This window comes from Hippopotamus amphibius, chromosome 3 (genome assembly GCF_030028045.1).
Source record: "Hippopotamus amphibius kiboko isolate mHipAmp2 chromosome 3, mHipAmp2.hap2, whole genome shotgun sequence".
In the NCBI taxonomy this organism is placed as follows: Eukaryota; Metazoa; Chordata; class Mammalia; order Artiodactyla; family Hippopotamidae; genus Hippopotamus; species Hippopotamus amphibius.
This window is the reverse complement of record NC_080188.1, coordinates 38,743,276-38,769,727: the sequence shown is the minus strand read 5'-3', so window position 1 is coordinate 38,769,727 and position 26,452 is coordinate 38,743,276. Positions and strand designations below refer to the sequence as shown.

Below are 26,452 nucleotides of genomic sequence, written 5' to 3'. Positions count from 1 at the left end.
TTATCAGAGAGCTTTGACTTCATACCACAGCTGGCTTGAGGCTCTAGTCATTGTTTCTTTCCTACCACCCCCACCCCATCTGGTTTTACAAGTATCCAGTGTTGACTTGATTTTCTTCAATGTAAATAAGATATTAATATGTGCAGTTTCTAAAATAATATTATTATTTACCCCTTGATATTCATTTTTGTTTATGCTTACAGAAACCAATATATATTTATAACATAATGTTTGTTATAAGTTCTTCTGAAATTTCCCATAGTCTCAAAGTAGCTTTTTCTTGCATTTCTTAAATTCAAACCTATGTTAGACTATTTTCTTCATTCATTAGTTTCAAGCTTTCCAGTGTTTTTATATCACTTACTACATCTTCTGAGGGATTCATGTGGCAAGTGAAATGGAGTTCACTATTCTGAAAATAGAGATATTAAATTCTTGTTTTGTTCATTTACCTACTGTGTGATTTTAGGAAATCAACCTCATTTTTTAGAAATTATTGTTTATTTTTAATACTATTTAAAATCAGAAACACAAGGAATAAACTCTAACTTCTCATAATTCAGGGAATAAAACAAAAACAAAACATATTTCTCTGACCAAAATGACTGAATTACATTGAAACAATTATTATCTTGATTTTTCAATGAGCTAACTGAAAGTTAATGTATTAACTGAAAGTTTCTTGAAATCTGAAGTAAGTAAAGTTTTATTTTTACATACACTTAACAGATTATTTCATTCATCTTCAACAGATTTCTGCCCAGGAGGTATCTGGAAGTACTATTCCACTTTATAGAGTTAGGAGAAAAGACATAGAAAATAAAATAATCCTTATAGTTCTAGACAGCCATTTAAAGTGCTCATGGCAGGCAGATGTGAGGTTTGCCCACAGTATAGAGAGATAATATAATATATTCCAGTTGAGGGCTTGCCATGAACTGCTCCCAAATCCCTTTTTATAATGCCTGTGGAATATCAGACCATGGGAGATATTAAGTGGGACTACTCTAATTGAGAAATCCAATGGTCACATCCATGAACTAGTTTAAAAATTAGTAGGAAATTACCTACTCTCGCATTAGAACAAAATTTGTTGAAAACAAGGAGACACAATACTTACATGTCATACTTTATGAAATGTGTTTTTATGTCAAAATTCTATGGTAATTAAAATTTAGCTCAATAATGAAGAGTCTATAATTCATCTTTGAGTTTTTTGAAGTATTTCCAATTATTCACGTCTTTCTTATTGCTAATTCTAAAAGGATTTGAAGAGTTTATTAATGAAAAAAAATTACAAGTTCATATGTACTACATTATATTGGAAGAGTTATTTCTAAGTTTTCTTTGTTGTCTTTTAGAATATAGAAATTAAAAATGATATATAAGGCATAAAATAAGAAATAAGTTAACTTCTCACATTGCCATTAATCATAGGGTGGTTAGTGTCCTTGGAAGAATGTGAGATGGAAACGTAGCAAGCTATGACCTCATTTTGTGTAGTATAGTCATCACTCCATTCCCCTATCCAAGGAAAGCATGTTTTCCAAAATGTGTACATTTTCTTTGAGAAGTATGTCTGAGAATTTTCAGTAAATAATAATAAATCAATTGCATTTTTTAATGTAACTTACATGTGTCTGTAAGGAACTCAAAATCCAGTACCCTAGTATAAAAATGCTAGCAACACAGCCGATGCATCCAATGTCCCATTTTACTGCATTTGCACTCACATTCTTATTGAAGAATGTGGTCCTGTAAAATAAAACAATCTATTTTCAGTGTTTATTAGATATATTAATAAGCTAATGTTCATATGCTCCTTTATTTTATGGGGGCTGTGTTAGCTAAGCTTTTATTAAAACGACTTTACCATTGGAGAGACTCAAAGTGAAACTATTTCCCCCCCAAAAAACTGTAACTTATTTTTTTCAAGATCCAACAATAAAATTCTTAAACACAACACTATATGATGGTTGAGGTCATTATTATGTCATAACAAGAGAGTGTGCATATATGGAGAAATGTGTTTTTAAAACAGGTTATAATACAAGGAACTTTTTCATAAGCAAAACATACTGACTCTGTTTGCTGCAATATTCCCTTTTGAATATTTTTGCTTTAAAGTACGGTAAAGCATTTCTTAATCCATCTGGACAATAGAGGAATAGTTATAGGCATGTCCATTTCTGAGCCAGGGAGTACATATGCTCACTCTTTCAGAGACCAAAATGCAAAACCATTCCTTCTTTCACCATCCCCCTCTCCCCACCTTATTTAGAATTAAGGTGAAAAAAAGTGCTTATTCAGTGTTTTTTTCTGTAGGCTAAAGCAATGGAAAAATCAGATTTTGTGGAGGTTATTGTGGAGTAAGGATCTACAGTCTCCTTTTGCTTTTTCATTCACTCATCTTTCCTCATTGTCCATAATGGTGTCGTATAGTGAAGTTCTGATTCTGTGCTTCACTTGGTACTCTGGAGGGCTCAACATTCATACCTCTAATTTATTATCAAATCCTTAATTTATATCCAAGAACTAAATTACTCATTGGTACCTCATCCACTCATAAAGACGATTGTTTACTATTTCATGTCTTGTGGAAATTTCAGATATGCAAATTTAGATGTCATGGCTTGGGCCAAGTTTTTAAGATCAGCATTAATATCATCAAGGCTGTGTTATTCAAATCTTTAGGATAGGAATGGGGGAAAATAGATTGACTTCTAAATTACCCATGAAGTCATTTATATATTATATAGGAAGCATCACTCTCATAACTTTTAATAAATATTCATTTATGAATACGATTTATGCTTACATTTAATATGATTTCTCACATCCACCTCTACTACTAACAGATAAAATAACATTGTTTTCTAGAAGAAAGTAAGTATAAATGGCTAGATGATTCCTCATTGCACCACAGATATTTTTAGTACAATATCAAAGTTCATTAAAATTGTGATTGTAGCAAAATGAAGAAATTGTTTCTTTTCTGTTGGGGGGTGTATGGAATGGGTTCCAGAAGATAAGAATTGTAATTTATGTACAGAATGCAATATTTATTGACTCTAGTGTCTGATGGGTTACAATGATGCATCTGGACAAGATACAGAAGATGATACTGAACGAACAGGCTTCCTGCAATGCTTTGTTAGCGAGGCTGAACCACTGCTTGAGTGCCGGTCTCTGCCAGCTGCACTTTTACTTGCTGTATCTTGTTGAGGTTTATTTTAATGATGCTTTGGGGGGTTCCAGAACTTAATTTTATGTTAATGTGACATGCAGCCATATACGTTATAGAACTCCAGAGATGCCCATAGTCAAAAATAACTCCTTCCTATTGCCCTCCTGACTCTCACCCTAGGTATTAAAACATTAACTGCTCCTCACCAAGGCATTCCCAAAACATTCTTTAGAAGAAATCCAAAGTTTTATTTCCATTTTCATATGATGCATTTGCATGCAATTTACATATCCATGAAGCTTATTTAAAGATAAAGACTATTGGAGGATACAAGTTTCAAAGCTTAATTTTTTTTGAAGGTAGGAGAGTTGAAGGTGGAAAGGATGTTTGTTTTCTAATGTAAACTGCAAGCATTTGTATGCTTTTAGGTCTCTTAAAAATTCCTCTAACAAAGTTTTTTTGTCAGTATTATTTAAATAGCTTAAATCTCAGGATTATTTCACACAACTATATTTAGAACAATGGTAAAAATAAACAGTATCAATAACTTCTCTCTAAAGGCACATACATTAAAGATTGAAAGAATAATGTAATATCTAAAAAATATGAACAATGTATTAAAATAACTTGTGTCAGCTTGAATAGAACAACTGTTATTTCAGGATGATATCATATATCTGTTTTTTTCTCTCCATTTCACTGTGGTGAGGTGATTCAAGATGTCTTAAGGGCTCTTAAGACAAATCCATCTATGTGATATGAATAAAATTTGAAAAGCCACCAGTTCCTCATTGTGTAATTTTCCTCACCTAAGAGCACTATATGTATTAAGTATATTACTTCAAGCTTACTCAAATTTTACTAGCTGCAAATTGCCAGTTCTTTATTTAACATGATAAAATTAATATAGCTGTAATCTTTTCAAAAATGGCACACAAACAGGTTTTGTTATCTATTTTGTATAATATATATAATTTATACACAAGGAAATATAGAGAATAAAATAGTTTTCATTTTTATATCAAAATATACACATATTTAATAAACATTTTAGAATATGAAACCAAGGAACAGTCTTCAGTGCATGTCAATTGGCTACTTCATTTACATCATATGGTAGTTTTCAGTCAACTTTGTAATGAAAATATTTTGTCAATCTGACATTTGGGCTGTATTTTCTTTATGCAGAAGTAAATGAATTTTTTTTAATAAACTCAATTTTGTTATAAGAGCTTATGAATAATAAATTCACTTCCTTAGAGTTTCACTAAAAGTAATTTAAATATTTTTCTTTTGGTCAGTGGTTTTCATGTTATATGGTTATTCACGTACTTTAGTATTCATCAGCATATTCTCTCTCCAAACACGTGTCATTGTATAGATTCAATCAGAATATCATCCACTCATTCATTTATTCATTCATCAATGTGACAAATATTTCTGGCGCTAACTCTGAGCCAGGCGCTAGGTCACTTCAGAAATTGATAGATGAATGGTAGTTGCTGCCATTTAAGAAACTAACAATGATAACAAGAGAACCAAAAAACATTCTCAGATGACTATGTTGCATTGTAGAATGGGAGTCACACCATGAAAGGGATACAGAAAGCAACTGGGTTTGGAGGGGGCAAGATTGCATTAAGCCAGGATATTAGGGGGGAAAAAAAAACATGAAGAAGGCAACAATTGAATTGGACTTTGAAAACTGGAAATTGTTAGGAAGAGCATCCTAAGTGTAGGAACCAGTATGTAGGAACATATGGAAACATGCAGAAATATCTCAGAGATGATGTAGGAAATGTGCATTGGGGCTACATTTAGGAAACCTTACCTTATTATTTTATTGAAGATGTTGCAGGAGAGAGCTAACATAATAGAAAATTGCCTTATATATGGGAATTTGGCTACAGCCATGTCTAGTGTAGTTTAGGAAAGCAGTTACAGAATACAGGGGCATCAGTTCAGAGGCACTGATAGTAATCCAAATGAGAAATAGCAAGGCCTTAATTGAAGAAGAAGTAGAGCTAGTGAAGTGGAAGAAGTGGATCATAAGACTTTTATGTTATATAATTCTTGGGATTTGGCAACTAATTTGTGAGGTACACAAGAATAGGGCTTTGATCTTAAGGTACCCAAACCATGGACGTGTTACTAGGAAAAGAAGGCAGCAGATCAAGATTGAAACTAGGGGTGGGAGAGGGAGGATGGGAGGGAGGCTCAAGAAGGAGAGCATATGGGGATATATGTATAAATACAGCTGATTCACTTTGTTGTACAGCAGAAACAGGCACAACATTGTAAAGCAAGTATACTCCAATAGAGATCTGAAGAAAAACAAAAACAAAAAGATGTTAACAGAAAAAAAAATTGAAAGTAAAGGGAAAGAGACTATTTCTCTTTCAGATCTACTGAGTTTGAATGCCAGTGAAATATCCTTCTAAATCTATGCGGAATAAGAATATAATTCTCAAAAGAAAAAAACCAGAAGGATAGAGGTATTAATTAAATGGATGGAAATGGATAGATTGACAGGAGAGAACCAGAGAAGTTTGGGCAGAGGACATATGAAAATGTCCATATAAATGAAAAGAGGAGCAAGAAGCATCAGAAGAGGAGTAGTTAGGAATTTCAATCCATCATAATGATTAAAAATTAAGAAAAAGTCATTAGATTTAGAGATGACTATGTCATCAGTGAACATTAGAGGGACAGATTTTCTGTAAGTAATAAGAGCGGGTTAAAAGGACTTGCAAATCAGTAAGCAGAGAAAAACAGCAGAGACTAAGTTGGGGAGTGGAGCTGAGAGGGGTTGCAAATCTTGGTGAACTTGATAGTGATCTCTGAGTGGATGTGAGTGGGAAAGAGCCAGTGGAGACACCAACGACTCCAAAACAAGAGAAATAAATAAAATAATAGAGTAAGGTGCTGAAAGGAGGAGACTTTTGAATCAGAGACATATTTGGGGCAGTTCATCCTGAAAAAAGGCAGGGGCCTGTGAGGTGGCAAAAAAAAAAAAAAGGTGAAAGAGAAAGGGAACAGAGAAATGTCTGGTGTATGGTATATGATGAAGAAATGTTTAAAAATAGGTTTGGAGAGCTTCAGACTTCTCAGTGAAATCTGGGCAAGAGTGAGGGATACTAGCTGCTGAAATACAATTTATCCAAAAGAGTGTTGGTGTTATTTCATACTGCTGGTGTGAAAAACACATAAGGTTGCAGTCATTTCAATTGTGTTGCATGCTTCTGGGCTTGATGTGATTAACCACTGGGAGATGTGGCTAATCGTAGCTTACTCTGTTCCAGGCGGTGTGGTTACAGCAAAGCAAAACAAGATCCAGAAGAGGAAAAGATGCATTTTCATAATGGGCACAGTAAGCAAACTGTAAAAAAAAAATCAAACTAAAACAAAGTAGGGGAGACTTTACTGTTGTTTTGGCTTCTTTTCAGGCTAGAGATTTGTAATAACTGACCAAAATATTGTGTTAAAAAGTGTGGTTTGGTACATTCTTCTAAAGCATATATGTGGTCTTGTGGTGTTGCCAGCTGACCCTAGGTAACAGCTGGGTGGTTTCTTCAATTCTTTAAAGCATACTTTCATTACAATCATTAAAATAAAAACTTTCTGCTTAGTAAAGAGAGCTATTATATTTCAAACCAAATTTCCAGGCCAATTCTAATTCCTAGCAACAGTCAGTAGAAATATGTCATTAAATAACACTACCAGATTAAATGAATGAATTTTTTCTTTTTTTAGCATTTTGGTAGGAATTTCCCTGAGCAGATCCTGTAGCAGCAAACTGGGTTCAAGTGACTTGAAAGAGACTACACTTTTAAGAAATGTAGTTTTAATAGTAAGCTTTAAAAATTAGCCTGAGTTCTAATTTCATTATTATTTTAATATGTACATTTTTTTAAATAAATAGTACACTGTGAGTTGATTTGCCAAGTAAATGACAAAAAGAGGGTTTTTTTTTGTTTGTTTTTGTCACTCTGCCATGACCATGAAAGTCAAAATCATGAAATGATAATACATGCTGCAAAGCTTTTTAAATTCTGTTTTCACGGTCCTATCTTATTTTGTTATTTATCATCAAAAAATACTGTGTGGGTAATATTAGTAGCCTTTAAAATGTGATGAAACTGAGGCTCACAGAACATAAGAGACTTGTATACTGCCATACAGTAACAGTAGAGTGAATTTCTCTTTCTCTTGATGTCTATGTCAGCCTTATAGGACCAAAGCACCAGAAAAGTTATTTTAAATTATTTGTATAAAACCTAAAATCATCTGTGATGAGATTTTAAGTAAAGTACAAGAGAACAAACCAACCACTAAACCAATAGCATTTCATTGTCTAGTTTAGTAAACAAAAGTGTCTTAGTTTGCCTCAGAGACTGATTCCTGAATATTACTGTTGAAAGATGTACTTACTCAAATATGTAGTCACATATACGCTTCTTGTGCATGCCAACAATCCAGATTCCTAAAACTATAAAAGTGAGATAGCAGCTCTGCCACTTCTAGGAATTAGGGATTTAAGCCATAGTTGCACATTAATAATGTTTATCATTTCACTCATCCATCACAAGCACTTCTATTTTAATGCCCATTTATTTTTACAGTTAAACTGCCAGGAGTAAGAACTTATATTGATCCACATACCTATGAGGATCCCAATCAAGCTGTCCATGAATTTGCCAAGGAGATAGAAGCTTCATGCATCACCATTGAAAGAGTTATTGGAGCGGGTAAGACAGTGTGTTTAACTCGGACTTTTAACTTGTGTTTGTATTATAGAATGTAGTGTATCAATGTCCTGATCTAACTCAGAATGTTTTTAATCTTTTGTAAAGATTGTATTTTAATACTATCTTCTGCCTGGCTCATACTTAAACCAACAAATGTTTGGCTTATGAAAAAAAATAAACCAGCAAAAATGTATATTCAAACATAGTGTTTCACCATCTACTGTTTATTATATTTCACATGTTTATATAATTTGTAATACCCCAAAGTATTTACAAAATTCAAGCACCCAATTATTCTATCTATGAATCATCTCTTCCTTAAGACTGCTTCCTTTTTGTCCCACTATGACTTTTTCTTTTTTTCTCTTCTCATTAGTGTCACTGCTAGAGTAGAAAGCAAGGAAGGAAGAAGTGATTTTCAGTCAGTTGCTTTTAGTTTCTTTCTAATGTTTCCATTAAGGTTTCCACGGGGGAGACAGATGAAACTAATAACCTCCAATGTGTCTTATGATAACCTATAGATGATTTGTCCCAATGCACCATTAATCTCTTGTAACATTGATAAGGAAGTTTGGACTCCCCTTTAACTCTGTTTTATCTAAACCTCACTACTCTAAGAGAACTTTAGAGTACTGATGGAGTAAAGATTTGTAATGAATTTGTGTGTTTTCTACATCTTTATCACAAGGTGAATTTGGTGAAGTTTGTAGTGGACGTTTGAAACTTCCAGGAAAAAGAGAATTACCTGTGGCAATTAAAACCCTTAAAGTAGGCTATACTGAAAAGCAACGCAGAGATTTCCTGGGTGAAGCAAGTATCATGGGGCAGTTTGACCATCCTAACATCATTCACTTAGAAGGTGTTGTGACCAAGAGTAAGTACAGTGGCAAATTATGCATGTGTGAGTAATCGTAAATATTTGAATTTATTTTATTAGGTTATTATCAATTCAGGATAGAGAGAAAACTGGCCATAATAATGTGACTAACAATTTCCCTAATATTAATAGTATTTGTCCTATATTTTAGTACATTCTTGTCAAAGCTGATCTTCCATGAACCTGAATTTCTATTATTTGAAATATTTGTATTAACTTACTTACTATGAATTCAGCACCAGAGAAAATGTATCCAGATAAAAGAGGCAGTAAAAGTATCATTTTTTTTTCCTCTTGGCTCTTTCACTAAATCCTAATGAAATATTAACTTCAAAGTTTTGATTGAGGCACTGAAGTTTAACATTTAATAGGATTACTGTAACCATAGGTGCCTGCCACCTTTTAAGTGGCTCTTTATAGCCAGATGTATTTCTTTTATTCATTTTTTTCATTGAGATATTTTAATAGTTTTAAGGAAAGCAGTAGCCTCAGAAGACTGGGAAAGCTCCTTGAGATATTATTTTGTTAAAGCAAATCCTGTTTTTACTCAGAAATATCTAGAATTTCACGTCTCTCAAATTCTTGTTAGTGTCTTGTAAATGTGGTTATGTGTTGAGCTTCCGAATATAAGGATTTCAAATAATTTTTCAGTCACCCAATAAAGTATTTATGTGACATATAGCTGAGGCCTTTATTTTCTTTTAATCCATTTTTTTTCTTTGCCGTTCCTATACATCCTCTGTCCTTCCTTTATCCCTTATACCCTATGTACCACTTTGTAAAATCATCTGAAACATTTGGCAAGGAATTCTCTTTAGACTTTTTTCAAGCATTGGTTCAATGTCCATCCGCAGTTAATCAAGTTTTAAATTATATATACCAAATATGCATAGCAACAATGTATGTTTAATAAATGTTCTCAACCTACAAGTAATTTCAATTGATTGGATATCCATTTATGCCAGTTAGCTTTTAAATATGGAAAACAAAACAAAAACCAAAAGCAACAATACAAACAACTTTTTCACAATAAAGAGAAACAAAAGAAAAAACAACAAAAAATTTACCTGGTTTACTACCAGTTAATTCCCAAAACATGATTCATTCACAGGAGGTCACAGTTGAAAACACAAAAGAAAAAGACCTTAGGTAAAAGTATCCTCTTGGTGACTGGCAGAGCTTTTGAATCAGCCTGTATTGCTGGCAGATTGTTTTTCTCCATGTCTCAAAAGAGATACACATCTCTAGTAAGAATGCCCATAGAGGAATGTAACGTAGGAATAAAATTACCTGCAGACGTGGGTTTCTTCAAACTTAGATGTGTTTCTGTCCCCCAGTTGAGTACATGCCTAAAAAAGGTAAGAGGCAGGGACACAGAGACAAGGAAAATAAATATTTTTTGAAGGAATAAAATAAATTAAAATATTTTACAAAAATCATGCCTTGTGATGAATGGGGAGGAATATTTTAAGTAAGAATATGATGTGAGGGAGATGGTCACAGATACAATAAAATGAAATCAGAATTTGAATGGGACTATATTCTATCTGAGGGGAAGGACTTTGAAAGGACGTTAGTGATAGAGTGTGCTGGGCTAGATACTGTGGGAACAGAATTATAACAAGAGTGATTGAGTACAATTATTTCCTATGCAGGAAAGGTATTATCTAGTATAAAGCATACTTCTTAATGACAGTCACAGTACTAATAGTATGCAAAATATTTGCTATATTTCATGTCTTCTTTTCATCCTTAATATGACTTCTGTATTTCACTTCCTCAAATAAACTCTGACCATGACTGCCTCTTACCCAGGGTATGTGTAAAACTAATGCCTGTATGCAGGCAGCCAGTCTACCCTGTAATGAGTTAAGCTGTAATGTGTAGAAGAGTGACAAATCACTATTATGATTGTGGAAAACAGTACTGCATAACAGTCAAGAGCATGAGCTGTGGATCTAGCCATCAATTTTAATTTTGCTTCTGCCATCAACTACTATCTGACTTTACACAAGTTAGTTATACATTCAGAACCTTAGTTTCCTCACTAAGGACATGGGCTAAGAATGGCTCATAGTGATTTTGTGAAGATGGCATGAGTTAATACAGGCAAAGTTTAAATGGTCATGATGCAGAGTAGGTAATTAATAAATACATGGTTATTACTTTTCCATTTATTTCTCTTCCTGTGCTCTGAACTCCTCCGTATCCATTCATTCCTAATCCACTTTAATTGATATGTTGCCCTGCCTACATTGCCTCTTTCTCTGAAACTTAACTACCTTTTCAGTTCCTTCCAAACTGTATGTAAATTCCATCAGCTCCACGAAATAATTCCTTATCACCTAACCCTGAAATAATCGTTCCTTCTTTCAAACACAGTACCCATATAAGGATTTTTGCAACTGTCTGTAATGTTCCTTCCTTTGTCCAAAACTCTTATTCAAATTTTTCATTTAATTTGTCTCCTTTGCCTATATTTTTAGCTCCCTAGCTAAAAATGTCTGCTCCTTGATACAGAGAATGGACTGGAGAACTCGAGGTATGGGAGGGGGTGGGGGGTGAAGGGGAAACTGAGATGAAGCGAGAGAGTAGCACAGACATATATATACTACCAACTGTAAAATAGATAGTCAGTGGGAAGTTGTTGTATGAAAAAGGGAGTCCAACTCGAGGATGGAAGATGCCTTAGAGGACTGGGGCGGGGAGGGTGGGGGGGACTCGAGGCAGGGGGAGTCAAGGAAGGGAGGGAATACGGGGATATGTGTATAAAAACAGATGATTGAACTTGGTGTACCCCCAAAAAAATAAAAAAAATAAAAAATGTCTGCTCCTTGAAGAAACAGATAATATCCTAAATATTTATGTAAACCCATTACACTTAAACCTAAAACCAATCTATGATCACTTCGGTTAAATACTTTGAGCCTCAGTGTCACATAAAAAGAAAAAAATCATACCTACCTTATAAACATTTTATGCAGATTAAATTAAGATATATTTGTGTGTGTGTGAACAAAATTGCAGGTAATTATAGTAGCAAGTATTTATTTTAATCTGTTTAAGTGAATTCATCAAATATCATCAGATATTAGTAGACAAGATCCCAAAATTATTAAAGCTAACAGTTACCTGCTTTTACAGATGCCTAATTTATGACAGAACTTGTTTTATGTAAATGGGTCCTGACAGAGACAACATAAGACAACTAAACTTCTCACAGTAAGACAACTAAATTTGTCAGATACCATTTTATATGCACTTGAGACCTTTATTTTTAGAAGCAAATGTCATTATCAACAAATCTTATTTAAATTCTGTAAAGTCTAGTCTAAAAAACAGGACTGTGGTTGAAAATACAGACTTTAAATTTCCAGTCTTCTAATCAAATATTCTATTTGATGTTGCTGCCATGAAGCTACACATATATGTAAAGCAAAATGTAAATATTTAAAATATTTCTTTGCCTTATTTTTTTTCTATTTGAATTGAAACTGTATTTCCCCTTAATAAATGTAGCTCTTGATGTTCAACCTAGGAAGTCTTCAACTTGTTTTTAATTTACCATGTTGCAACTCACTTTATTTGTCCTTAATTTCATGCTCTCTGATCTGATGCTAATTTATTCAGCAATTATTCTCAACCTGCAGCACACAGATAATGAGACATAAGTGCAACTAAATCTTGTGATTTTTCTGATTGAAGCTGAGGTGGGGAGTCTGAAGTCGCACTCCTCTGGGTGGTGCCATCATGAACCTTCCTCTTTCCTGTATCACTGCCTTACGTGCCAGAAACATGGGCCCTCATTCAAATTCCTCCTGTGATTTGTTGTTAAACAGGACACATCGTCAATAGATATATATTCTAGAGAGGCTTTATGACAAATGATGTAAAAAACCCACAGGTCCTGACTTAATTGACTCATTCGCAATGCAAGATGCTTTTACTATCTAAATAGATTCAGGAATAAACTTTCAAAGGGGAAAATTATAATTTTTCCATCGCAGCAGCCTTAGTTCTTTGATTTATTTTTTCCACCCATGAAAGTATTATCAAAATTGATCAAAGTAATATTTCTATTGAGTCTTAGAATTACTCATAGTTATATTTCTTAATCTAGGATCATTTACAAATTAAACTCAGTTCTCCTGGAAAATTAATAAATTTAAACAAAATATTAGAGAAAGATTAAAGAAATGTCTCCCTGCTTTTCTTTCCATGTCTGAGGAGATAACACATTCAATGGCAATTGGTTATTTAAATTGTCAGATAATTCTGACTTATCATATAATTTTGTAATTATCTTTCAAATATAGTATTTCATTCTACCCTGTAAAGTCCATTTTATTTTACAGGCCCTTGTTATATATTACCCAGGGCTATTCCAACAACCTTCAAACTAGTCTTCCCATTTTGGTATTTTCCAATGGACATTCGTCCATTCCAGACATTTTACTAAATCACTTTCCTCTCTTGCTCATCACCAGGAGCAAACAAATCAAGCAAAATGTATATACTCTGATACTTAACTTGATATAATTTGACCAAATCTCCATATTATACTATTTCCTTTCCAGAAAACTCTACCAAGTTCTTGTTCTGCCCTTGGAGATACTTCATCCCACCGTAATATGTCCTCTCCACTTTCCTCAGCTCTACCTGACCTTCGAGTTAAATTCAAATGTGACCTTCTCTGTGAGATCAGTATCATTTATCTTCATTTTTCCTGCTATCCTCAGTGTCTGCCTGGCATAGAGTAGGCCACACAAGAATGTTGAATAGCTGAGTAAAGGAAAATACCCCATTTCTACATTTGTTTTATTTTGCTCACCTATGTGTTCCTAGATCAGTGCTCGGCACGTGTAGCATTTCATGTATTTGTTGAATGAATGAATTCTCAGCCAGAGACAAATTCTAGCTGCATGCCTCTGCACTTTGTCATGTTGTCCATTATATCATAGTTATCTCTCTACATGCTTTGTCCTTACTACATGATGAGCTTCTTGAAATTGATATGTTTACAGCACTCCTGGTGTCTGTCAGAGGGCCAGACATATTAGGTAATTTCAAAACTTTTTTAAAAGCCATGAATGATAGTAAATGAATCAATGGCTAAATTGCAGTTACCTAAACATTTTAAATGAGTTAGAGTAATAAAATTTATATTTTAATTTAAACAACTTTGTTCTATAAAACCATGGGTATTTTAGGAAAAATAATTAAAATGCATATGAAGAAAATTGTACAAGGATCTTTTCACAGGATCTTGCATATACATATAACAGTTATAACTACTACGGATCATTAACATTAAGGATGTGCTAAGTTAACGATCTTTATGTATTATCTCCTTGAATCTGCACAATAATGGTATCCTGTAGACATTAGTATTTGTTCTCATTTTACAGATGGGAAAAATTAACCTTAAGGAGGTTAAATACCTTATCCAATATCATAAAACTAGCATAGGATAATACCAGATTTAAAAAAAAGTTCTGTATGACTCCAAAACCCAAGCTCTTAAACAGTGTATTACTAACCTCATGTTTATTATTTGGTATACACTTGACAAGAAATGTTTATTTATTCAAAAGGTATTAATCACCTAATACATGTATTAGCTATTGATCACCTAATACCTGTCTATCCCTATTAATCATTTATAATATATTAAATGAAAATAGTAAAGCTAAGTTAGGAGATTATGGATTGTTTTTCTATTGAGGGTTGATTCTTTCTATTTTATTTAGAGAGAGGCCTCTCTGATAAGTCTTGATTAAAGTGAAGGTGTGGGCCTTACAGATAGCTGGGGGCAGTGTGTTGTAGAAAGAAGGACCAGCAAGGATCAAATGAAACTTGCATAGAATGTTCAAGAAAAAAACAAGGCCCATGTTGCTTCAATGGAACAAATGAGAGGCATCTGATAAGAGCTTAACTTGAACATGTAACAGGAGAATAGATCCTATGTGAACACTTTGGTCCCTCCAAAGACCACCTCTTAATCTGACCCTTGGAGATAAGATGTGATAGAATCTTATTTCTACATTAATAGGATCAGTCAGGATGCTGTGTTGAATAAAAATGGTAGAAGCCAGTGTTGAAATGCAGAGACAGTGAGGAGACTACTGTCATTATTCACACTGCATTATGGGTTAGATCAGGGTACTAATCTAACAAGGTGGCGGGTAGTAGTTGAATTCTGTAGATATTTTGATGGTAGTCGCAGTAAGGCTTCTTGTGGATTAGATGTGGAATGTAAGAAAAAGAAAAGAGTCAATGATAATTATAAATTGTTTGTCCTGAGTACCTTGAAGAAAAGAATTGCCATTTATGGGGAAAAGTTCAGGAGGAGCAAGACTGTGGTTGGTAATCAGTACTTCCATTGTGGACAAGTTACTTTTGAGAGGCTTATAAGCACCCAATTGCAGATGTTGTGTATAAGATTGGATTCTGAGAAGTATAAATGGAAATGTTTGCAGTATGAATATGCTTGAATATTATATCTTCCCTTTCACAAAGAGAAACAATCCTATGAGCCATTATTAGTGATAAACCAGGATGGAAATAAACAAATTTAACACTGAAGTAGAAATGGAAGCCCACTTATTAATTTGATACTTGTTTTTCATTATTAGGGCATAGAGAGGTATAATAAACAAAATATTTATTAGATATTTACAAGTGCTTTTTCTGATAAAATCTAAATTCTACTCACCTGAAAGATATATATCTATGGAAACAGATTTACTGGCTCAAAAATTGACTATTAGTAAATTAAACCTTCTGTTTTTAAAGAAGGTTAATATTTTCATTATTAATAAAACAAAGCTGTCACGTTGTTAATTCTTAGATTCCTCAGCTCCTCTGCAAAGTTGATAATTTCTGACTCCACAAGTAATTATCCACCTTCACTTATGTCAGAGCAATTCTAATTCATTTTTAATTTGAGAAATGAGCAGCTAATGGAAGAGTTTATATGAATGTAAACAATCAAATAAAATAGGATATTATGGAAAGTTTGGAATTTCTACTTAATAGAAATATTTGGCATTTCCATGCTCATGTCTCAGGTAAGGTATAGAGGCTTTTGATTTTACAGTCTTACCCAAAATTAAAATTATATAATTTTATAAGTAGTTTTCCCTAAAGTGTTAACAAATAAATAAGAACCATAATAGAATTAAAATATCTGAGTATCTTTCTAAGTTCTGATTACCCCATACTTTGTTCTACTTTCCACTTCCCTGCTTAATAAGCATTATCTATTCCTACTAGAAGCACAAAATCCCATTTTCTGGTTGACCATTAACCATTAATAATTGAATCATATTTGTTAATCCAAGCTTCCCTTGGAGTAAAAATAAAAGTAATTTTAAACAGCTACAAGTGTTAATGTACTAAACTGAATACAACCCAAATAGAATGGCATAGTGAAATAAAACTATAGGTATATGAGTATAAGCACAGGCTTACCTTTAAGTATTTACAAATCTTGTAAAATGTTTGTAAGAGAAACCCAGTGACAGTTGTTTTCCAGTAAATTATAATGTTTCTAAATCAAATGCTCCCTATACCCTTAAGTGGTACCACATGTGTTTGCACTCATGGTTTCAAATAAAGCAGGTGGTATCAATGCAAATAAAATAATAAGCCCAGATTTAGCTGCAGCTCTTGCGATCTGGCCTAGTTAAGTGTTTCTCAAAATATAATGTGCCCCAGAGGATACTGCTAAAATGCAGAATCTGTTTTGATAGATTAGATTGGGCACTGAGATTTTGCATTTCTAACAAGCTTTCAGGTGATAGCTATATCACTTGTCAAGGGCCATGCTCTGAAAAGCATGGACTAAATCAACATTCCCCTGAGTCTGTCTCATCTAACATTGAGATATCTTATGAAAAAAGACTGCTTTACCAGAAGTGGCATGTTCTCTCCTTTCTTGGCTTTTGTTTGGGCATTAGCACCCAAAATAAAAATCACTTACTAAGGAAACAAACACAGTTTTGTTTTATTGTGGTAAGAAAAACCCACATATCATAATATCTACCCTATTAAATTTTTAAGTGTATATTACACAGTACAGATTTGTTCATTGTAAGCACAATGTTGTACGGCTGATCTCTAGAAACTTTTTATCTTCCATAACTGAGACTTTACACTTATTAAACAGAAATTTATCCTTTTCCCCTCTCCCAGCCACTCGTAACTGCCATTCTACTTTCTGTTTCTATGGGTTTGACTACTTTAGATACTTCTATAAGTAGACTCCAAGACCTATCCACTTCATTATTGAACACTTTAGAATGCTTGGAGCATGTGTAACTAATGATCATATGTAAGAATATATTATTTACTGACAGCAGCTGAATTCCTACCAGATCTGCTACTAATGCGCAGACAATTTGTATGGCCTAGTCATGATTATCAAACTTATATTATCCCAAAAGACTAAATATTCGTGAGATTTTAAAATGAAATTTAAAATTTAAAATAAATATTTGGAAATTATAGGCATCATAGTATGGAGGGAAGGAAAACAGCTTTTATAGTCAGGCGGACGTGAATTTAATTTCCAATTTTGTTTCTTATACGACCTGCACTAATCAACTCAGGTAATAATAATGAATCTTTTTAAGCCTCACTGAAAAGAGTCTTTTGTAATATCACTATTATAGAATTTTTATGACAATTAAAAATAGTATCATGCCTTGTAAGAAGTGGGCACTCAATAAATCAATAAACTGTAGCTTTCTTATGGTTATCAATACCAAATGCTGAAATATGAGGTTGGTGAATTCCACAAATAGTGTGTTTCTGTTATTGCTTAGATTCTGCCTGAACTGGGTCCTCAGTAAATAATACTCAGTAATATAAAAACTCTACTGATTAAAATCATGTTTTGACATGCTTTATGAACTCTTTTTATATTGATTTTTGATAATACACTTTCAAAATTATTGGCAGATCTACTCTTTGTACTTCAAGCTGGATAATGGAAAATGATTTATACCATTTTATTGAATTTACAATGGTTAGAGTAAGCCACATTAATTATTGCTATGTCATTTTTGCAGGCTAGCAGGAACTGAGACAAAACATATGCCAAACTAAATATAATAATCATTAAAATGGCTCAAGCATGAGAAATAATCAAATGGGTCCTGGATTGTTTTATTCTTGTCAACAAAAGAAGATCATGCTTGTTTGCAAACATGCATTTTAATTGCTTTTCCCCATTTTCTGAAATATGAGAGGTGTTTTAGGTCCCTATCATGTTTTTCAAATAACGTTTTTATTATTGGCATTACAACATACACTGTCATAAATAATGAATCTGACTTTTAAAACTAGGCGATGAACACTAAAAAAAGTTTTATGGGAGGAGTACCAGGTGCCCATCTCCCTAAAAAGCAATCATTTTTTTCTTTCCAAATACATATTATTCAATATCAATAAGTTTTCTGATTAGTTCGTTCCCTTTAGAGTATGAATTCTTTTGTCTCAGCTCAGTGAATCTGGATTGAATTTAAGGAACAAATTTATCCAAGAAAGAGGTATTTTTACATAAGGATTTATCCAACTCCTGCTCAGGAGACCTTGGGTGAGCAGTAGTAAATACTTATCACTAACTCTTGACTATAAGAAGAGGGTCTAAAAAATTAGAGGATAGACAGAAAGAAGGAATTCTAGAAAAAGAGAATGGAAGGAAACTGAAGGTTTTGAAGTAGTAATGTAGGGGAGGTGGCATAATCATAAAAGACTTGGGGTAGAGTAGCTAATGGTAGACATCGATTAGGCCTTCACTTTGATGGATAAGGCATCTGCTCATGTGGTAGGAGCTGAGAGGTGCCAATGAGGGAAAGCTAAGACTATATTCCCTGGATATCTGCTGGAATTCAGTTCTCCCAATTCCAATTAAACTATGACAGCTCCCTCAATGGATTTCTGTAAGTGAGAGTCAGAGTCAAAGAGCTACACAGGACAGATTCCTAGAAACACAGGCTGATTCTAGAAAATGTAGGCCTTTTCCTAGTTTGATTAGGATTGGTGTTCAGCAAGTACATACTTGTTTTGGCTCTATTCGCTATAAATTTACTGAAATACTTCCATGCTGTTTGATAAAAAGCTGAACCCACATGTCCCTTTTATATGCCTACTCAGCTTCACCTCTGGGTACTTCTGAATTCCTGAAATCAGGCAGATGAAGGGGTAATGGCCGGTACAGCAGGATGTTCTGATATTCTAGCATCATGGCTGATGGAACTTCAGACATGTAGGTTCCTGTGCCAAAGTAGTTATCAGATATTTTGGCTGTCACCCTTGGGGAAGCATATTAATTCTGGACTTTGAAAGGAAAGGGGGCTTCAATATTAATAAAAGCTGGAAATAGGCTCTAGGATTTCAGAATGGGATCAAAAGGGCCCAAAGCAGAATTTTATGTATTTAGAGTTTGTGTAAGGTCTATTAAAATGGATGTGGCAATATCACAAAAATGAAGTTAAATTGGAAGTATATCTCAATTCGTGAACTTAGATTACAATCATACTAAGGAGAAAAAGCATTATAATATTTTTTTCTGTTGTATTGTCATGGCCATTTACAAATACAGCATGAGTCATTCTTTTTTTTTTTTCTAACTAATGTGTTGTATTTCCAGTCTGTTTTAAAATCAGTATTCCCCAGCTCATCTCCTGTTACTTCCCAAATTGCAAAGCAAAATCCAGCCCGCTAGCCATGTTTGAACTTGATGAGCTCTTTCATGACAAGATACCTTGGCACATGCTGCCTCTTCTTCCTGGAGTATCTGTCACCTTTTACTACACCGATGACCCTTTCAGCCTTCCAAGTTCAAATCAAATGACATTTCCAATGCATATTCTCTGCACATGGAATGTTTTACCTAAACATTAGTACAAGTATATGACAAATGGATTATTTTGGACAAGCTTTTTTTTATAACTTTTATAAACTTTCAAGAGGAGAAGAGAAATGCATCTGCCTTTGTAGCATTTACTTGTCACATTCCATTCAAAGAATAATGCTTCTAAAGTGTTTTAAAAGAGAAATTAGACTGACCTACCTTATTATACTAAATAGTGAATTTTAAGTGATTTTGGAATGACAACTTTTTCTTCCTAGTTATTTCTTTTTCGTATGTAATTGTCTTTCTTATCTTTGTTTACACTTCAGGATAAAGTTGTATGAATAAATATAAAAGTTCTAATTCTATGACCTGAATGAATCACTTCTCAAGTAAAATACAGATACACTTCTGGAGAATTCCATTAAGTTAATTATAGTACATTTCACAATTGAATAGGCCCTGTTTCCCTTTATAATATAAAAATTTAATTAATAGATATATGATAGAATTTTACTGTCATGAGGAATTTTTTACTCACCTCAAAATAGTTTAAATTAACACTAAAATTGTATGCAGTATCCTTTTATTAAATAGTAAAAGGGCAGGTTTTAAAATACAGTGAGGTTAACATAGAGTGATAAAAACTAACAACTGTGTTTAGATATTTTTTCATATAGCAAAGATTTTTGATCTTATATTTTTCATCTTGTATCAGACATTTTACACACAAAATGCCATAATTTTATGGGGATAAAATATGATCTATTCTCTTAGTTGACATAGCTAGCAATGAAGTTAACCCACAGATATACAAAGTTGATAAAGTTTGTAAAATAATAATACATAGCAAATTCTAAGTGATAGGCACTATTCTAAGTGACCTGGATAACAATATGACTTGGTGGATACTCACAATAACTCTATGAGGCAGGTGCCATTAATATCCCCATTTTACAGATGAGAAAACTGAGGTACAGAGATGAGCTGATTTGCCCAAGATCACATGCTAGTAAGCAATTGATCTGGGATGCAAAGCCAAGCAGTATGACTACAGAGTCTGTCCAGCTGCAGTTGTATATCAGACATAAAAAGAGGAGGACCTCATCCATCAGAATGATGATTGCAAGAGAAGTTTTCAGGCAGCAAGAGGAATTAGAACAGGGTTTTGAAGAATGAGAAAATTTAGATTGATAGAGATCGTAAGTGTATGGCAGAGAGGGAAAGGGGAGGTAGCCATAAGTAAAGGAATTGTAAGAACATAGAAATAAAGTTCAGAAAATACAACATATATTCCAGGGATCATAAACAGGGCAGTTAGGCTGGACAGGAGTTTTTATTTAGAACTTCGAGAAAGATGAATATGTTTGCAGTGCTTTGCTGGATTTTACTACTTGGCACTTTATATCATTACCTCTGTTAAAATAAAATTCATCCTTAAACTCATTTTCTACATAAATTGATTTTGATATTGAAAATTATGGTTTTTAGTATCTTAAATGTCAATCTTTATCATTCTTATGATACTTTCTTCTCACTGACTCCATCTAGTATATACTAAGATACCATCATGTCAGGAATTTACTTGCTACTCAAAGAGTACTATTTTTTTAATGAATGTATATAATTTGAGCAACAGTAAAAACTTCCAGGTAAACTTTTCCTAGATAAGAGTGCAAAATCTAAAAGCAGCAGTTTATACCACTGTGTTCTTTTCAGGTAAACCAGTGATGATAGTGACAGAGTATATGGAAAATGGCTCTTTAGATACATTTTTAAAGGTAAGATTTGCGACAAATGTAACTAATCAAAGTGTTATTCATGTACTGACTATGATGTTGAAGTTGAAATCCAACTACCTTAAAGCTAAATTTTAAATAGAAATATCTGGAATCAGGATAAATATACTACAAAAATTAACTTTGGTTTGAAAATTGTTCACTTCAGAAAAGTTATACAGGGATTTTCTTGGTGGCACAGTGGTTAAGAATCCACCTGTCCAATGCAGGGGACACAGGTTCAATCCCTGCTCCAGGAAGATCCCACATACCATGGAGCAACTAAGCCTGTGTGCCACAACTTGAGCCTACGCTTTAGAGCCTGTGAGCCACAATTATTGAGCCCATGTGCTGCAACTGCTGAAGCCCATCCCCCTAGAGCCTGTGCTACGCAACAAGAGAAGCCACTGCAATGAGGAGCTCGTGCACCACAATGAAGAGTTGCCCCCACTTGCCACAACTAGAGAAAACCCATGTGCAGCAACGAAGACCCAACACAACCAATTAATTAATTAATTAATTAATTAAAAAAAAGAAAACATACAAATCCAAATTACATCTCTACAGAGTTAAGTGTATGTTAATGTGTCCCCCTCCCAAAAAAAAAAAAAAGAGGGAAGGAAAGAAGAAGGAAAGGAAGTAAGGAAAGGAGAAAAAAGAGAAGCTTTTATAATTACTTAACTCTCTCTGAAGTAAGTCACACAGAGAAAGACAAACAATATTGCTTATATGTGGAATCTAAAAAAATGGTACAAACGAACTTATTCACAAAACAGAAATAGAGTCACAGATGTAGAAAACAAACTTACGGTCACCAGGGGTAAAAGGGAGGAGGAGGGATAAATTGGGAGTTTGGGACTGACATATGCACAATACTATATATAAAATAGATAACTAATAAGGACCTACTGTGTAGCACAGGGAACTCTACTCAATACTCTGTAATGGCCTATATGGGAAAAGAACCTGAAAGAGAGTGGACTTATGTATATGTATAACTGATTCACCTTGCTATACACCTGAAACTAACACAACATTGTAAATCAACTATAAACCAATAAAAAAAAAGTTTTTTAAAAAGAAAAAAAAATAAGTACTTAACTCTCTCAAAGTATATAGTATCAGGCAGAATAAGAAAAATGTCTAAGCAGTCCATGAAAATCATTTATATTAATGAAAGCGTCAAATAGATTCATAACTCATTTGACGGCATCACTACTTGTACCAGCAGAGTCATCACGTGATAATAGACAGAAGCCAATGCTGTCAGATCTTCTGGGTTTTGGGAAAAGATTTTTTTTTTAATATACAAGTCTTCAAATTTTAAACATTGGCAACTTATTTTATTAGTAAATTGCATGGGCTAGATAATGTAACATGTTTGCAGGCCTTCTTAAACCTGTAGTCTGGCAGCCTTTCACCTTCAATATAGCAACTATTGCTATTGATTAGAAACGTGATGGGACAGGGGCATTAATAATGATTATTAGAAGGGACTGTGCATTGAATATGACAGGGGTCCACTGACAAGGCAAACTTCCAGCCTCCAGACTCTGCTACCAAATTTCTTACACATACATTTTTCTTCCGTCTTTTAAGGTCACGTCATTCCTTTATTTCAAAATAAGCATCAGTTGAGCCTTATTCTGTGTGTCTGCACTAAGTCCAGTGCCCTTGACAAAGACAGCTTCCAAGAAATGCTAACATTCTCCTGGTCATTGTTCAGTCCCTCTCTCCCCCATCTGCCACTGCAGAGCCTCCCTTACTTCCTCTGGCCCCTTCTTCTTTACCCCAATATACCTATCCAACCAGCTTCTTTTAAATGCCTTCAGAAATGTGCAGTGTTAACCCAAGGCAGGCACTAGGTTGAAGTGATGAAAACACTCCTCCGATGACTGAGAATAAAGGAATTACAATGCAGAAAAAAGCAACTTTGAGATTTTGATCAAGGGCTTTCAAAGCCTTTATCTGCTTTGACTGAGCAGAGGACTGATACACATGATCAAGTTAAGTATCTGTTGCTTAATTTTTCCCATTCTTCTTCAGGCAGAAATTGCATATGAATTTGATAGTAGCATGTATTAATTTGGGGATTGAAGGAAGATCCTTTCATATTTTCCCCCAGCGACTGGTGTTGCCAGACTAATATTTCTGTATAATCTTTACAGAAAAATGACGGGCAGTTCACTGTGATCCAGCTGGTTGGTATGCTGAGAGGCATCGCTGCAGGAATGAAGTACCTTTCCGACATGGGCTACGTGCATAGAGACCTTGCTGCCAGAAACATCTTAATCAATAGTAATCTTGTGTGCAAAGTGTCTGACTTCGGGCTTTCCAGGGTACTGGAAGATGATCCTGAGGCAGCCTACACCACGAGGGTAAGATCTAACAGAATGCATTTCTGAAATACTAGACTAGACACATTTAATATTTAAAGATTTTAAAGGAAATAGCAAAAAGAAGAAAAAAAAAAGAAAGAAATTCCTCCAATATGAGAAGAAAGAGAAAGAAAAAGGGGAGGGTAGATTAAAAAAATTCAGATAACTTTCCTTGTTAGCTATCAGAAAATTCAAATATTAAACTCAGGTAAGCCAAGTATTCACCTTATGAGTCTTAATAGTTCATTTTTTCCTTACAGATACTGAAAATAAAAAGTTTGAATTCATAAAAATCATGTAGAGTATTAAATATAAAAGAAAAAGTTAAAGACTCTCCTACATTAAAAGCAAGAAATATATTATATATACATATATTAACATTACTGGAGGTATTTTAATGCCTTATTACTTTTCTTTTATACTATGTAAACTGTTAAGCCCACATCTATTGAAAATTGGTCACTAATTCACATTGTCATAATAAGCATAAATCAATACCCTTTTCCAGCAAATTAATTGCTTCCTGAATTGTTGTTTTATAATTGACAATTCTTTCTGTGGTAAACTGTGGGTATTGATGCAACAGAATTTTCTGGACCGTCTATGTATTGCACTTCTTGAGTTTTAATCCCTTATAATAAACTACATTAGTTTAATTCTAAATCTTTTGAAGATCATCAAGATATCCTCCATGTTTAAACTTCTTATGAAGACAGGAATTTATGATTATATCTTTTTCACTGCACAATGTAGCTAACTTTTGTTTCAATACACAATACTTTGTCATCTCTTACTCTTATGATAGATGTTAACACATTTTCTTATTTAATTCAACATTTTAAAATTACTTCTACTCATAATCTAACAACAAATTTTAGATTATAAGGCTGTTTTTCCTTCATTGTTGTGTTGTGACTTATCGATAGTTAAGGATTATACTATGCAAAGATCAAGAGTAACTTATCTAAGCAAACAAAGCCTTCAAATGGTCAGCTTAATAAATCAATAACTTAAGTGGTGGGATGTCCCTCTCCTTCTAGACATAACTATTATTGTCATTATTTGAGTTAAATGAAACCTCAATTAGGAATTCTCCTGGGATTAGAGTGATACTTAATAAACTTGGCCCAAGCAAGATTGAGGTTATAGAAAAATCCACTCCCAGTATGATTGGTTGGTGGCAGTTAAATGCATAAAGTAAATTTGTCAAGATCTGTGTGAATGTGTCATGCTGGTGGAGGGGGAGGGGGAGAGGAGCCAGAGATCCTGAGACCCTCGGTGACGTACTCCTGTGAAGTGGGATGTGGTAGCACTTTGTGGGAAATCCATACACTAAGAGATGAGCCAATAAGGGAATTTCAGATAATATTTATGTCCAATATGATGGTCAGAGGACCAGGAGAAAATGTCTAGGCTGAAGTTTAAAGTAATCAACAAATCACAGTTTCAAGAGGAATAGTAATAATATATTACGGACTACCCCAGTGCCACATACCCAGGCCTAATGATGTGATCTTGCCTATGAATATTTAATTAACAAAAATATGTTTCAGGAGACTCTTCTTAAGACTTTCAGAAGTCCATATTTTTAAGGAGCAAACAATTCAAACTTAGTTTGAGTAATTCAAATTAACATCAGCTCACACAGAACAATTTTAAGCATTTTAAGCATTACATGAAACTGTTCTTTCTTCACATATCTTGAAACTTTGATTCATAAAGAGAAGTTTCAGTCCCATTTTTTCTAGTATGTGAATTAAATTATTTCCTTCCTGCAAAACAGGAAGGTATATATTAGTCTTTTTAGAAGAAAATATTCAAAGCCCGCCTCTCTCTCTCTCTCAATATATATTTGCTTATAGATGAAATGTTTGGTTGCATGCATTTTTCTCCTTTTAAAAATGTTAGGAAGTCATGAACGTATGTCTTATTGATTTGCCTGACTGCCTGCTTTCCCCACTTAGAGCTGCCATCCTGATACTGTAATTGAGATGTGGGTCCTGTACGTGTTCCAGTAGTCAAACAGAATTTAAACTAGAAACCTTCTGGACAGCCAATTAGTAGTCAGCCTACAAGTGCTTATGGGCTGAGATACGTGAAAAGAGACTGCATGCTGTCAAACAGATTCACTTAAAAATGCTACATCTCTTTCTAGATCTTTTCAGTGAGGCAGCAGTATCCCTAGATACATTTGAAGTATGTGGGAATCTTTTTTTTATTCTTTTTCAATTGTAGGGAGGCAAAATTCCAATCAGATGGACCGCCCCAGAAGCTATAGCTTTCCGAAAGTTTACCTCTGCCAGTGATGTCTGGAGCTACGGAATCGTAATGTGGGAGGTTGTGTCTTATGGAGAGAGACCCTACTGGGAGATGACCAACCAAGATGTAAGTATAGAACTCCTCCCCCTAAAGTTTGAAATGAAACAGTTCTCTGATTCAGGAGACTGTTTTTGGAGACTATATATTTTATATATATATATACATAGTTTTATATATATATATATCTGAAAATGACAGTTGCTTGAAAAAATGAAATACTCTTTGCTTAACCTGTAATCCATTTTGTTGTTATTAAAATCCTTTATGCAGAAGCCCAAGTAAGTTAGTACAAAGGAAAGCAAGT

At 33.9% G+C, this 26,452-nt stretch overlaps 1 protein-coding gene across 5 annotated transcripts in view; it reads left to right on the top strand.

The window, feature by feature from the left end:
* Positions 1-26,452, top strand: part of EPHA5 (EPH receptor A5) — a 320,729-nt gene that overhangs the window by 273,478 nt on the left and 20,799 nt on the right. For 4 of the 5 annotated variants that reach the window (XM_057728863.1, XM_057728861.1, XM_057728862.1 and 1 more), the window contains 6 exons: positions 6,490-6,557; positions 7,810-7,935; positions 8,624-8,809; positions 21,393-21,454; positions 23,620-23,829; positions 26,065-26,214. In XM_057728863.1, coding sequence (XP_057584846.1) covers positions 6,490-6,557; positions 7,810-7,935; positions 8,624-8,809; positions 21,393-21,454; positions 23,620-23,829; positions 26,065-26,214 — 802 coding nt within the window. Of the gene's footprint in view, positions 1-6,489; positions 6,558-7,809; positions 7,936-8,623; positions 8,822-21,392; positions 21,455-23,619; positions 23,830-26,064; positions 26,215-26,452 lie in introns of all 5 variants that reach the window. The other variant, XM_057728859.1, reaches the window with a different exon arrangement.